The 16,678-nt window shown below is 34.3% G+C and overlaps 1 protein-coding gene across 1 annotated transcript; it reads left to right on the top strand.

Moving 5' to 3' along the window:
* Nucleotides 1-679: 679 nt before the first annotated feature.
* On the top strand, nt 680-15,148 carry LOC111514193 (retinol-binding protein pinta-like). Its single transcript, XM_023170434.2, has 2 exons — nt 680-845; nt 14,134-15,148. Exons 1-2 carry the CDS (start codon nt 824-826, stop codon nt 14,925-14,927), a joined length of 816 nt encoding a protein of 271 aa, XP_023026202.2. The 5' UTR covers nt 680-823; the 3' UTR covers nt 14,928-15,148.
* Nucleotides 15,149-16,678: the final 1,530 nt, after the last annotated feature.

Here is a 16,678-nt window from a genome sequence, read left to right as displayed (position 1 = left end):
ATCTTCATCTTTCTTCACTGATCTTTGCAACTACAAGACATACCTCTAACAGCATGCATGGCAAGAAACATGGTTTCAATTCTTCACTGCTTCCTTGCATGGTTTTAAAAGTATTTGTATTGATTTATTGGCATTTTTACCTACAAACATTATTATAGATAGTTTTATTCGAAGGGTTCTAATATGTACCACGTTCCGTATTTCAAACAAGCCATCATTTACGGAAAACAATATTTCATATTCATCATCAGCGTGCAAAATGATGCGTGTTAATCATTATTGTTCTTTCTACACACTGAGTGAATTGAGCGAAATGAATTGAAGAAGTACCTATGTAACATCCACTTTGAACACCTCAGAACAAAATTGCAAAATCATCAGCCATTACTTGTCACACTTAGTGTGGCCAAAACGTTGCCTTCAATTGCTAGTTGAGCAAAGTGTTCAGTTTGAACTATGCAGAGATATATGATAGCTGTAGTTTAGAAAATTTTAGGGTGGCCCATATCAAGTACCCAGTCCATATTCAGATCTTATCTTTTATACTAGCGAGAACGAAGAAGTCATGCCTTGTAATCCTGAAACACTTCAGGTTTCCTGATAGTTACGCTACTGACAACTGACGTTTATATTCAACCGCTTTAAAATTAAAATATTGCATTTCAATGTACGTGTGAATCTCTCCGTTTGTATTGAAGGTCACTGTGAATTATAGTTTCCACATGTTTTATCTCTCCTTCCTAATAGATAAGTACGTTACGCGTGTTAAGATTGTTTCATAGTTTAGTCACAGTACAATAATACAACGTTTAGTTCTGTTGTTATGGAGTCACCTTTATCTTCAGGTAATATGAGAATGCTCGTATTGATTTCAATAGTCGGTAATAGGTATAGGTTCGATCAATTTCCATATTTGCTTTTTTGTCAAATAAGGAAGTTCTTGAAGTGTAGTGTAAAAGAAGTGAATGAGATAAGTGCAAAACATACAATACAATGTGTCTGACTTCAACTCAGACCACCCTTTTTCATTTTTTGCTTGAAGCCCTTTTCAAAAACTATTTTGTTCTCAGATAGAGCTTCGAAACACGTATATTCGCTAACGAAAAAAACATAGTTAACTAGGATCAAAATTCAATGATTCCGGAAAAACACATTCAACATTTTTTATCAAGGAAAATAATTTTGAATTGATCGAAACCTAAGACACCAATATTTTCCATATTATTCAAAACAGTGATGTTCACTGGGTGTATCACTACGATCCTCTTGAATATTTTTGCTTGAAGCCAAATTAATATCTCTTATCCAGCAAATCTTTATCAGATGATTTATTCGAAAAAGTTCTTTGGAATATTCCCAAACGGTCATGTACAGGATGTATCATTTACACCTTCTCCGTAACATTTTAAAGTTTATTTTAGACACATGTCGTTTGTCTTTGGACTTTAAATCGTTGGACATATTTCTTACAGTACATCATATACCTTTGTGAAATGCTGTTAATATTTCATTATCAGTTTTTCTATTTGCCCCTACCTTTTTGGCAATTCACGAAATCAGTTTCTCGAAAAAACTCATTTACTTCATAAAGCGTCGTCGTCCAGTATGGATATACGCTTCGGATTTCTCCTAATAAATTCGTCAATGGCTCAATGGCTTACTCGTATTTGTGACTTATTTTATTGTTTGATAATAAACTGAGGTAGATACATTCTTGAACACTCTGTACCACCAAGAACTACTATTAATTGAATAGAACTGGCCGATACTTGATGAAAATCTATAATAAAACTCATTAATACAGTTTATTCTATGATTTCCACTATACACTATACAAAAAACTGTATTAATGAGTTCTAAATACTTGTTTGGCATATGTTTGATGAGAGAGTAGCTTAATGAATTTCACTAAATGTGAGATGAGAGAAATTTTTTTGAGACAGTTTTCAATAAACCGATGAATATATATACAATGCATTTCTTTAATGTCCCCACCCCCTTTTTTTTTGAACGGGTCAACCTAAAAAATTGAACGTTGGGATAATGAAATTAATTCATGAATACTTTATTTTGAAGTGAAATTGACAGATGAAACTTTCAAGATGGCGACTGGACGCCATCTGGGGAAAACAAATTAAATGGAAAGGAAGGTCTTGTGAAACATCTTTTTGAAGCTCCTGACAAATGCTTCACAGCCCTAGAATATAATGTCAATATCTTCAACTACTACAAAATGGCGGTACTTTTAATAATTACCTGAATACATTGACATTTAACTACATAATATGAGGCAATAAGCTTGAGGTCAGTTCAGAAAATGCTCGAAATGGTTGTCTTGAACTTTTTGACATATGAACAGCCTATCCGATATTTCACGCCGAACACAGTAATGTCAATATATCTACAAATATTCATTATTATCTGCCGCATATCCAATATTAAAGCAGTTTCAGTTTCGTACACCTTTTGTTTCAAATAGCCCTGTAAAAAAAGTCCAAAGGTGTCAAATCTGGCGAGCGGGCTGGCCATTCTGTAGGACCTCGACGGCCAATCCAAGGACCGGGAAAAGTAGTATTTAAATAGTTTCTTACTTGTCTGGAGTGATGTGGTGGTGTTCCATCATGTTCCATCATATCGAATTCATTAGGATTCACGTCGACGATTTCAGTATTGAGAGGGTCAACAGTAGTTTCCAGCATATTCAAATACAGTTCCCCGTTAAATCTTGATCAATAAATAGAGGTCCTACAATGGTTTCCCAATATTCTTGTCCAAACGTTAATTTTTTCTGGATATTTGGTATGTGTTTCCCGGAAAACGTGAGGGTTGGTGTCAGTCCAATAACGGCAATTTTGTCTGTGAATATTTTCGTTTGAAAAAAAGTACATTCGTCACTGAAACAAATATTGTGGAGATAGGTAGGATGCCTTGCAATGGTTTCCGTCATGATTTCGTAGAATTCTGTTCTTCGATCAGGGTCATCTTCAGTTAATTGGTGAACCATTTTAAGTCTCCACACAGTAGAAAGAGACACCTCACAAACATTCGCGACGGAATAAGTAGACTGTTCAGGATTTACTATCATCTCACCAATTGTTTGCACTTGCTGTTCTTCTGGAATGGACGGACGACCTGGGGACTTTTTGTTATATACACGACCGGTAGTTGTGAATTTGGATACAAGTTCCCTCAAATATTTTCTACAGATAGGACGATTCGTAAAACGTTCATTGAAAATCCTTTCGGTCTCGTGAAAGTTACGCGTCGTATCGTAAATAAAAATCGCTTCAATTTTTTTTTCCAATGGACAAGAATTGACTATTTTAGAGTCAATTTAGAAAACTAAATGGGAACTGAACAATGGTGTTCATTGTCGTACTGACATTTTTTGTAGTTTTTATGAACAAAAAATAACTTAACTAACCTTATCGTGTAGGTGGAATTGCCATATGGCAGTTTAAAAAGAATATTTCTAGAAATATCGATATTAATGTGTTTGTCTTCAGGATGGTGTTCTGCCATTTTGTAGTAGGTGGAGATAATAACTTAATATTCTAGGGTTGTAAATTATTCGTCAGTCGCCATCTTGAAAGGTTCATCTGTCAATTTTACATCAAAATGAAGTATTCATGCAATAATTTCATTATCCCAAATTTCAATTTTTTGAGTTGACCCGTTCAAAAAATAAAAGAGGGAGACATTAAAGAAATGCACTGTATATGTTTTATATTTTGTCTGTTGTTATGGGATGAGTTGTTGAAATAAAACGTAAAAAAACCTGTAACATGAAAATTACCCTTGACCTTTATTCCCAAATTACAACAGGTTATGGGCACAGTACTCCAAAACTAAGTGAAATCTATAAATAGTACCGTTCGTTTACTAATTGAGAAGTTCGAAAGTTAAGGTGTGAAACAGTCATGGTCAACGAAAGTGAATATGTATCAAGTACTCCATCTGGTGTTTTCCGGTTCAATTCCGAATATAGAACCAAAACTTAATGGTATGAGCAACTACAGTACCTGGAAGTTTATGATGAGGATGACTCTCATTGGAATGGATCTTTGGGATTGGGTTGAGCCATTAAATGACCTCGCTACATTAGATTTCGAAAAAGATCAACAAGCTTCAGCCACCATCTGTCTGAATGTGAAAATCAATTGTCACATTAATGTTATATCAGCGAAATCAGCAAGAGAAGCGTGGGACTCGATGTTTAGGATTATTAAAATCCCGCTTTCGCATGAAGTTAGAATATTTCAGCAGTCTTGACCAGAAGTATTGTCAACATCACAAAAATTAGCCCATATCAGTAATCCGTTGAAAGACGAGTTCATCGGTGAGATAATTTTAGCAGGTCTACCTCCCCGATTTGATCCGATGATTCACAACACAACAAAAAAATATTTTTTGAATGTTTCCTACACTAAATTAGTCAATTTCTACTAATTTTGGGGTGATAAAAACGAAAATAACAATGAAAAATTTTTATTAGCTCTGGTTTTTGAGATACACAGTACTTAATCTTAAAGAGTAGTTATACTATACGTGAAAAGTGAAAGTACATAAAACAATATTGTTATGTTTCTTTTAGAATATTTTAAGTACAAAATTAATAAAAAAAACATTATTCTTAGTGTTTTGACAAATAAAAGAAGTTTGTACCACCAAATTTCAATTAAGTCCATCCGATTCATTGTAAGATCGCTGTCGTTTAGCTTGTCTTTTATAAAACACTTCTGGAGCATCCCTACATACAGACCAGCAGTAGTCTGCAAGCATTGCTTCATTCCAACGGCCCTGATATCTCTGTTCCATTAAGGCAATGTCTTGATGGAATCTTTTTCCATGTTCGTCACTCACAGCTCCACAGTTTTGTGGGAAGAAATTAAGATGAGAGTGAAGAAAATGAATTTTTAAGGACATGTTGCATCCAAGTTGGTGGTAAGCTTGAAGAAGCTCTTTAACCAATGCTGTGAAGTTATCATCTCTTTTGTTACCTAAAAACCCATGTACAACCCCCTTAAAGGCTTCCCAGGCCCTTTTTTCATTTCCTGTTAAAATCATGTCAAAAGCAGGATCATTTACGATTTCACGGATTTGAGGCCCAATAAGAGGCTCGTAAACTACATTTTTCTCATTAGGGTTTAGGTCTCGTGTAGGCCAGTTCATTTTTTTATAGTGAGATTTTCTATCCCGACTGTCCCACAGACACAAAAAACAACAGTACTTGGTGAACCCTAATTGCATTCCTAGGAGTATAGCAATGACTTTCAGATCACCACAGATGTGCCACTTGTGTTGTTCATATTTGATTGATTGGAGAAGTGTTTTCATATTTATATACGTTTCCTTCATGTGAACTGCATGACCTATAGGAATAGAGGGTAGCTGATTTCCATTATGCAGAAGTACAGCTTTTAAGCTTAGTTTTGAAGAGTCTATAAACAGTCTCCATTCAGATGGAGTGTGATCCAAATTCAAGCAGTCCATCAAACCATTAACATCAGACAAACTACGAGGTTTTCTTTTTTCTCAAAAAAAGGAAGCAAATCTTTTTGACGCTGTCTGTACTGAGATATTTTCACATCATGTTTTAGAAGATTCCACTGTTGTAGTCTTGACCCTAACAGCTCAGCCTTTTCCTTAGACAAGCGAAGATCTCTTATAAGGTCACTCAACTCTGCTTGACTAATTCTGTGCGGATCACTAGACCTATCGCTTATCTCAAAATCAGGGTCATAGGATGTAGAAGGATGGGTTGCTCCTTCTAAACAGTCTTCATCACCTTTCTCTAAAATTTCATAGTTTTGGGGTGGAGAAGGGACTGGCAAATTGTCTGAGTGTGGTACAGGCCGAAGAGCAGATGGGAGATTAGGGTATTTAACCGTTCCTCTTTTCTTCCTAGATAAACCTTGCTTAATGGGAGGAGTTAAGCAGAAATAACAGTCGTCTGTATGATTGGTAGGCTCACGCCAAACCATAGGTACTGCAAAAGCCATTGCCCGGTTTTTATTTTTCAGCCACTCTCGCAATATGACGGAACAAGAATTACAACATATATGAGGAGCCCATGATTTATCTTGGTCCCCAACTTTCACACCAAAATAATGTTCATAGGCTGTTTTAACGATAGGTGTCATTTTACGTTTCTGAGCCTTAAATGTTATTTCACCACATATATAGCAAAAGCTATCGACAGAATTCACACACTTTCGAGGCATTTCAGATCAGCACCTAAATTAATTTAAAAATCAACTTCACACGATAATTTCAATAGCAACCACGTGCGTACAATTGACAAACTCACATAGGTTATGTTTACTACTTAAGAACAGCTGATGAGAGGGGTGTTATGTAAACAAACATGTGTACCAACTGTTGGTGATGAGATATTTCATTTGTTGACAACTCAATATACATATATATATATATATATATATATATATATATATATATATATATATATATATATATATAATCTAGAAAGGTTAATGCAGTCACACCAATAGGTGGTTCCACTTATGTTTCGCTTGCGTTTACGCAGCTATTTTTATCAAGTACTTTCTTGGTTTTTTCTCATTTTGTCTTCAATCGAGGACCGCCTGCCCGGTACTGACGATGCCCAATAGGCTGAAACAGCTGTATACCGGTGGCTCTTAAATTGAAATCAATATGGGAATGATCAAAGAGTACTTATCTATTTATATATATATATATATATATATATATATATATATATATATATATATATATATATATATATATATATATATATATATATATGATGAAATGATTCTTCGGGTTTATTCCGTGTGGTGTATTGTCATCCTCGGTGGGAATGAATTTCGCAACGTTTCGACAAAGTCTCATTTGTCATCCTCTGGCGATTTTTGTTAAGTGTTCGGAAATCATCTGACCCTACTCAGATGACTTCTTACTATGTGGGTATAATGATTCTGTTACATATATACCGTTGGTTATTACCTGAATTTGGTACCTGTATGTTTTGGTACCTGAGTTCTTCTTCTTCTCGATATGACCTCTTCTCCCCGTTAAGGTTTGAAATGTTAGATCGAAGGTTTTTCACGGACAGGAATATGATGAAATGATTCTTCGGGTTTATTCCGTGTGGTGTATTGTCATCCTCGGTGGGAATGAATTTCGCAACGTTTCGACAAAGTCTCATTTGTCATCCTCTGGCGATTTTTGTTAAGTGTTCGGAAATCATCTGACCCTACTCAGATGACTTCTTACTATGTGGGTATAATGATTCTGTTACATATATACCGTTGGTTATTACCTGAATTTGGTACCTGTATGTTTTGGTACCTGAGTTCTTCTTCTTCTCGATATGATCTCTTCTCCCCGTTAAGGTTTGAAATGTTAGATCGAAGGTTTTTCACGGACAGGAATATGATGAAATGATTCCTCGGGTTTATTCCGTGTGGTGTATTGTCATCCTCGGTGGGAATGAATTTCGCAACGTTTCGACAAAGTCTCATTTGTCATCCTCTGGCGATTTTTGTTAAGTGTACACCACACGGAATAAACCCGAAGAATCATTTCATCATATTCCTGTCCGTGAAAAACCTTCGATCTAACATTTCAAACCTTAACGGGGAGAAGAGGTCATATCGAGAAGAAGAAGAACTCAGGTACCAAAACATACAGGTACCAAATTCAGGTAATAACCAACGGTATATATGTAACAGAATCATTATACCCACATAGTAAGAAGTCATCTGAGTAGGGTCAGATGATTTCCGAACACTTAACAAAAATCGCCAGAGGATGACAAATGAGACTTTGTCGAAACGTTGCGAAATTCATTCCCACCGAGGATGACAATACACCACACGGAATAAACCCGAAGAATCATTTCATCATATTCCTGTCCGTGAAAAACCTTCGATCTAACATTTCAAACCTTAACGGGGAGAAGAGGTCATATCGAGAAGAAGAAGAACTCAGGTACCAAAACATACAGGTACCAAATTCAGGTAATAACCAACGGTATATATGTAACAGAATCATTATACCCACATAGTAAGAAGTCATCTGAGTAGGGTCAGATGATTTCCGAACACTTAACAAAAATCGCCAGAGGATGACAAATGAGACTTTGTCGAAACGTTGCGAAATTCATTCCCACCGAGGATGACAATACACCACACGGAATAAACCCGAAGAATCATTTCATCATATTCCTGTCCGTGAAAAACCTTCGATCTAACAATATATATCAATATATATATATATATATATATATATATAATATAATGATACTATATCTTGAAAACAAGAGCTAATATATCATTTTTATGGTCACTTTCGGTTTTAACACGTGGAAATACATTAAAATCATCTAATTTCAACCCCGAAACAAAAACTTTGTTGTGTTGCTTCTGGTTGGAGGACCCCTTGTCCCCCTACCTGTTCATGAGAAAATTCGAAATGGAAACCAAAGAAAAGTCTGAGGTATGTGGATGATGTATTCGCGATATTCGATAACAAAAAATCGAATACTGAGGATTTCTTTTCCTTTTTTAAATAACAGATTTCTATCAATAAAATTTACGTGTGAGTTAGAAAATAAAGGACAACTTCCATTTCTTGACATTTTGGTAATGGGGAGCCAATGTGATAATTATTTGATAAATTATTCATTTCAAATAATGGTGGACGAGCGGGTTTGATGTCGTCGAGTGAAACTACATTTTTATCAAGACTCGTTGCTCCGATCGACTTTCCACACGAGTACTTTTATTCATAAAATTGTCCAAATAACCTTAATTTGTTGAAAAATATTGAAAAATATCTGTCATTTCAAAGTTTTGGGGTGTGGACCATCGGGGGTAGTCCGTTCCTGACTTTGTAGCAAAACAACTGACTCCTGCATGAAAGCTCATCGAAGGAATTCATTTGTTTAGTCAATTACCAAAATTTGGATGATTTTGAATATTCACTTGAAAAGTTATCAAAGAAAAACATTTTTCATTTTGTAACTTCGAGGGCCCGTTACTTGGTAACGAAGGATTTTAGGAAAAAAAGTTATATGAAGTACAGGTGATATTTTGACCCCATCTATACATTCCCGAGAGGAAAAGAGGAAGTCCAGGGACACCCTGTATATCAAGTTATAGACGACGCGACGCATCGAATACCACTCTCAGTTTAGTACTCTCACTCTCTCGTCTGAATATACAATGGTGAGGCATGAAACAGTTGTCATTTCGGCCTACTGAGGAGTCTGGAGTAGAAAGCTGTAGAAATGATTTGAAGAAATGAAATACGGTCATATATCTCGAATAAAAAGCATGATCATGTTATTTATCGTGATAGTTTCTTTTTAATAAAGCAAGACTCGTTTCTTGCTTTTCACACTACCTATATTCAATTGCTTACGTTTACAATACATGCTATCTTACATCTGATAACATAAAAATGACAACAGAAAAAAGGGGAAGTGTTTCATCCTGTACTGTTATTTATACCTAACCTATTATTCTTCTTCTTCATTCTATATTGCTAGCACTTCATTCATTCTCATGTAAACTAAAAAACAGTCCTCATCTGCCAATCATACGCAAATACTAGAATACAAGCCCAAAGTTTGTAAAACTATTCTAATCATAAACTTTTTAATAGATTTGTATATCTATCCGACACGAAGTTCACACTAAATGGAACTAAATTGTTAGAAAAATGCCTTAGTTATAACATAAAACCATATATAGGATCTTTAGGTATAGAAACTATAATGAACATGTCGCGGCAAATATTATGAAATCAGAACCTGTTAATCAAATTCAGTCTAATGTAGAAATGAAAATTGCAAAATTAATTAAACAAAAAGCTAAGGATAATGAAGTGATTTTTACGAGAGCATATAAAGGTCGAACGGTTATTGCATTACATGTTTATATTTTAAAATATGTTTTTCCCGTTAATCAGCTATCGCAGCCCTACGAATGATAACCCTCAGAAGTCGAAACTTGTGCGAGCTAAGGACTAACGAGTTTCACTAGTTCGGACTTCCATTGTCTATTATATAAAATGATTTGAAATCCCTGAAACAAGTAAAAAAGAATAATTAAAAAAGAATAGTTGAAAATAACAATTATATTAAGCAACAATAAACCTGAAATGAAATGATAGTAAAATAACCTACAAGTAAAAATATAATAATTGAATAAATAAAAATTAAAGGAATGCAAAAAGAAAATAATAAAAATAAAAAAGTGTAGAGATTCCAAGTCACGTTAGTTCACGACGTTTCGATCATTTACTATCATTTCATTTCAGGTTTATTGTTGCTTAATATAATTGTTATTTTCAACTATTCTTTTTTAATTATTCTTTTTTACTTGTTTCAGGGATTTCAAATCATTTTATATAATAGACAATGGAAGTCCGAACTAGTGAAATTCATCACGAAACATTGTCAATCACCTTCAAACAGACTAACGAGTTCTTACCTTTTAACGTGTGACTCCTCACACGGGTTGGACGATAGCAATTGAAAATCGAGCGTTCAGCCTGGGGCTGGATCATCGACTCACATATCGGCCGATTGACAGAGTGAACAAAGCACACACGTCGAATCGCCCGGCTACCGACCGACATAAAAGTGGCTACGTAGGCAAAACACTAGCTTTCCTTAATTCAGGAAGCTACGATATTCTGCGGAATGATTCTTCAAGTATGTACCAGAAAAAGACAATAATTATGACTGGAAAGAAAAATGCGGAGTATTGATCATAATTCCAAAACCAAACCACACCGGTGGTGTCGTTTGAAATTCAAACCTATATCAATATCAAGCCGCGATAAATAATACTCATCAATCAGTGAATAATATTAAAGTTGAAATATGTCTTTATATCGAAGGATATATACTTTAGAAATCGAATTTCAATATTTTTCCATTTTTTCAATGTCACATCTGTAATATGGGAACCATGCAACTGAGGCATATTCCGGTGCTGATCTAACTAAAGAACAAATCCTAATATTTTGATTCCCTTTGCAGAAACATTATTGAAGTGTCTTTTCAATTTCAGTTGATGATCTGAAGTAATTTCAAGGTGTCTTATTTCGTTTACCCTGTCGAGTACTTTTCCATCAATATTATAGTCATAATAAAGGATATAAAGGATATTGTATTCCGCTTATTGAAACAATTTAACTGGTCGAGCGTCTCTTAGACAAAAACCATGTGAATCCACTAATAAAATAGGAAATTTCATATTCATCTACTAATTGTCTATCTCAAAATTATTTCCGATTTGACGAAAAGTTTTATTTATGCAGTGAAGGACTAATAATGGGTAACCCGTTGAGTCCTTTGCTAGCTGAAGTTTTCATGGAGAATGAAATCCATAGTAATCAGTTGAATAACAGATTCTTGTACTGGTATAGATACGTAGATGATATCTTAGTCTGTTTTACTGGAACAGATGAGCAATTAGGTAAGTTTGTCGAATATGTCAATTCCATTCACCCATAAAGTATTTTTTCTACACCCGTACTCTAACAATACACTTATATGACCATAATCCGTTTCATAATGATATCCATTATGATACAGATTTTTCATAACGATACAGATAATCAACCAATAGAAACCCATAATTTTTCAATCAAGAATCCTGTTCCTTTGTTTGTTCTAGATTCTAACCAAAGTAACTAATTGCTTTGTTTGTCAAAATCAGTTTTCATATTACCTACCTATATTATCAAAATTTCTGAAAACAACGATATAGAAGGAATACCATCGACTCCTCCACACATATCGGAGAAAGCAGAAAATGCAACAAAAAATCTTTTACCCCAAAAATCTAAGAAAGTGTACGAAAAACTATATCAACGGTTTATGGACTGGAGAAATACAAATAATATTTCGACATTCTCGGAAAATGTTTTGATTGCCTATTTTCAAGATTGATGGAAACTATGAAATCATCTAGTATATAGACACATTACTCAATAATAAAATCGTTGATAAACATCAACCATAATATAGACATTTCAAAATATAAGAAGCTACAAGCTTTATTAAAACGAAAGTCCGAAGGATATGTTGGAAAAAAGTCAAAAATATTTTCACCTGAACAATTAAAAACGTTTATCGACGAAGCACCCCATGAAATATACTTATTTATAAAAGTAAGTACATATCTACCTAACATTATATTTTTAAATACTTATTTTGTCATAATTACTTTTTCTATTTGACATATGCATGATATATTTTATTAATTTCGCAAAACTTGGTACCTCGTGGCGTAGCGAGCTAAGGAGTTGACTTCGATCTTGACGGCTTTGCAAGCCGTCTTTTTATTGTCATTTTTTTCATTTCTTTCTTAATTTTATAATTATTTTTATAGTTTTTCATTATTTATCGGGTTTAGAAAAAATAGCGTATGCAACTCTCATGTAATGGTTATCAATGCACTCGCATATACCATACGAAACTAGCCTTCGGCTCGTTTCGTATCCCGGTTAATGCTCGTGTCTTAATAACTATCATTACATGATCGTTGCATAATATACTAGTATTGTATTGTCAATAAAATTCACCACTGAAAGGGAGGTACATGATTCAATATATCACCTTGACTCGAGTATTACGAAAATAAATAATAAACATGATTTTGCAATTTTCCACAAACCTTTACACACAGACATTGTCATACATAATTCCTCAACACACCCTTACTAAAGTAGCTGCATTCACTATTATGCTTCACAATAGTTATAAGGTAGATATCATCGAATCCCTTCATTCCAAAAAACTACAAAAACAAGCAATGAACCAGGTCTACCCAAATTCAAGATACGATAACGTCCGCTACAGGACATTGTCATATTTTGGTGCACCCACCAATAATATCGCCCATTTTTTATAAAAAAAAATGCGTAGACGTAGCTTACCGAATGTATAATAGTCTAAGTAATTTTATTATAAACAATAAAGACAAAATTTTGGTGTTGGATATATCAGGAATATATGAGCTGACTTGTGGCTCTTGCCCAAAACTTTATATTGGCTAAACAGGAAGAACTTTTCACCGAAGAATTAAGGAGCAAAGAAGTAGTTTTTTGAATAAAAAGACAAATTTCACATGTGCAAATCGCCTTTTAGCAGGAGGAAATGAGTTCAATCATGAATACGACGTGTTACATTTAGAAGAGATAAGTTTGATTCTGGATATGCTTTTTATGATAAGTATAGTGTCGTTTTCTTTGTTTCTACAATAGATCTTGGAGTTATTCATTTATGAAACGGGGAGTGCGTTTGCATGATATGAATTAAAAACTGAATTAATAGAAAGTAAGAAAAATATGGTTCTGGACTGTTTATTCTTCAACTAAACTCAGTGACAGATCAGTACCAACTGACGAACTAGGTGGGTATAATAGTAATATCGTAAAACAAAAACAATTGAAATAAAAAAATCCTTTAAAAGTCTCTAAAAAGAAAACAAATGACTTTAATAATTTTTTTTTTAATATTTACATTGTTTTCATGTAATGACCTAGAATACGATAATGAGCTACAAGTATTTCTTGTGTAATCAAACAAAGATGATATTTCGAACTGATGTCATCGATGTATCAAATGTTGATTTTAAGGATATTCCCGGAGGGAGAAATTATGATTAATAACTAAAATACTGAAATCTATAACTGATTGCATGTGATTCTAAATAATATTCTCTTCTCATGTGTATTTCGTTTTTTGTAACTGTTTACACCCGGTCTCACAACGAAAAAGTTATTTGACTAAACAGAAACTAATCGTGAATGGAGAAGTGGTTTTTCAACCAATTGACAAAAAATTTGCGAGCGCTACTCTTTCTTTTAAGAGTGAATACAGTTATTTTATTGTTTTATGAATTGTACCTTGTATATAAAACTGTTGTTGTTTCCAAAATAAAATGTTATGAACCCAAACTTTTATCAGTCGGATGACGAATGTTTTGATTTTATGGCAGTGTGTTGACTCATGTCTTCATTTTATCTAGTCTACGATATTCGGTTGTCCTTTCATGAACTCTGCTTTATAAAGTCCATGATCTGAACTAGAAATCGTGAACATGTCTGAAAAAGTTGTGTTTTTTTCAGGAAATTTGAATGGCCTTAATACTGAGGCAGTGGCATTAGAAGAAATCAAGAGATGGTTGGGGGAAGAAAAGCAAAACCTGCATGCACGTTTGGAAGACAAATATTTATTGACTTTCTTGCGGGGGTGCCACTTTGACTTGGAAAAAACTAAAACCAAAATGATCAACTATTACACGATGAAAAAGGACGAAGTAGTTTGGTACCGAAACCGGGATCCCAGTTTGGATGAAATACAGGAACTTGTGAAATTAGGGGTGTTCGTGCCTCTAAAAGAGTTGTATCAAAATCGTTTGGTGGTCATCATACGAACTGGTGCTCACGATCCAAAAAAGCATACGCAAGATAATGTATTCAGAGCCGGCCAGATGTTGACCGATATCACTACTTTTTTGGAGTATGACTGCAGCACGATCGATGGTATTATAGCGATATTCGACATGAAAGGTGTAACAGCTTGGCATGCTAAGCCACTGACACCCAGTGTTGTCAAGAGATCGGTGTTCGGATGGACAAATTATCTTCTGCCCCCGGATCAGTTTGAATTCGTGAACGCTCCGTTTTATTTGAATGTGATGATAAATCTTTTCAAGAGTTTTATGTCTGAAGAGATGAAGAGAAAAGTGAGAGTGCACAAAGGTCTGGATAGTTTTCATAAAGTTTTCGATAAGACAATCTTACCTGTGGAGTATGGCGGCAGTGGAGAGAGCTTGAATAGTTTGATCCTTTATTGGAACGAAAAGTTGTTGGGTAATCGTGATTGGCTTCTAGAAGACGAAAAATACAGAGCTGAATGAGACGTAAACAACTATCATAACTTTTATGTGTTTATCAAAATAGTGTTTACTCTGAAATTATTGTTTTAAAAACTGTTTTTGGTTTTATGCCGAGTTTCCATGTAAGTGAAGTGCTTCTGAAAATGATTGGCATTTGGCATAGATAGGGGAAGGTATGGTAAAGTGGCCACCCTAAGCTTTGAACCCACGCCAACCGAATAAATGTAAACCTTTTTACAGTTTGTTTGTTTATTATTATCCATGTAATTATTAAGTTTCGGTATTATACAGTGTCACCGATAAAGTCCGCATCAAATGGGAAACTTTTTTATTTATCGTTTTATGTGAAATTTGATTTTGGCAGTAGATTTTGCTTAAGAAATGATGTCAAATGGCGTCTACAGAATAGGTCACGTGATTTCCTTAACCTGTCAAAATGGACATTTAAAAAAAGAAACATCGAAAAATGACATTATTCTTCAAAGTATCCAAAAATATCAAAGGATAAAAACATTTTCTTTTGTAATTTTATACCCACACACCAAGTTTCAAACCCATAATAAGTATTTTATATTTTCACTATTTTTCCGCATTCCTGCTTTTTCTACTTATCAAAATTTAAGCACACCTGTACTAAATCATTTATTTTAACTAAACTCGTCACCGAAGTTCTTTTTTTGTAATATAATAATATTTTAAGAGCCTCTTTGATGTTAAAAACAAATTTTGAAAAATAAAAGTTGTCAAACTTGATGCAAAGTTCATCTAGTTTCAACGGGGCTTTCCAAACTATACAGTACTTGAGTTTTTTAATGAGCAAATGGCCTCACAATATGAATTAGAACAAAACGGAACATTAGGAAACAATATCTTAGAGTGTTTATTGTTTTTTTAACAAAAAATACAGTGGAATTTAATCTTAATTAAAAGGAACTGAAAATAAACATGTACCTATACCTAATAGCTAACAAACACGAAAAAAAGACTCACGACATTAAATACACTACATTTCTGTATGTCTTCCATCGCGTTCTATGCAGATAATTGTCCTTCTTGATATATATTTTATTGAGTTGCTGATAGTCACAGGGTTTATGTTTAAAATAGAGTTTCTAATAACAGTTTCTAGGTGATTCACGTCACGAAAAGGTCTTTGTTTATAAGCGACTTGTTTTAAGTAACCCCACAAGAAAAAATCTAGTGGGGTTAAATCTGGCGACCTAGGCGGTCATATTTGCTCCATGTTTCGCCCAATAACTTTGCCCCTAAACATTTCTAATAGTTTCTCTTTGACTTGTCTTGAACTATGAATAGGAGCCCCGTCACATTGATACCACAGACTGTGTCTTATTTCAACCGGCATATTGTCCACTATATCACTGATCTCAGTATTTAGAAATTGCAAATAATCCTGAGAAGTTAAATTGTGTCTAAAAAAGAATGGTCCCATTACCTGATTATTTAAAACACCGCACCACACATTTGTTTTAAATGAATATTGGTCCCGACATTCTATCACAAAATGAGGATTTTCCTGAGCCCACCACCTACAATTCTGGGAACTGACTACGCCGTTCGATGTGAAGGTTGCTTCGTTGGTCCATAGGATTTTGTAAGGAAATTTTCCGTTTAATTCTACTTCTCCTTGGTACCAGAAAGAGAAATCTAGTCGAACATCGAAATCTCTTTCATTTAAGGTATTTATAAATTTGGGTTTGTAGGGTTTGAATTTATTTTTATGTAAAATTGCTCTTACGCTTTCTCTTTTAACG

This window comes from Leptinotarsa decemlineata, unplaced genomic scaffold (assembly GCF_025532065.1).
Source record: "Leptinotarsa decemlineata unplaced genomic scaffold, Ldec_3_MD MMD2_tig00000218_RagTag_RagTag, whole genome shotgun sequence".
Lineage (NCBI taxonomy): Eukaryota > Metazoa > Arthropoda > Insecta > Coleoptera > Chrysomelidae > Leptinotarsa > Leptinotarsa decemlineata.
The sequence above is the reverse complement of the archived record's forward strand: the minus strand, read 5'-3'. Positions and strand labels throughout refer to the sequence as shown.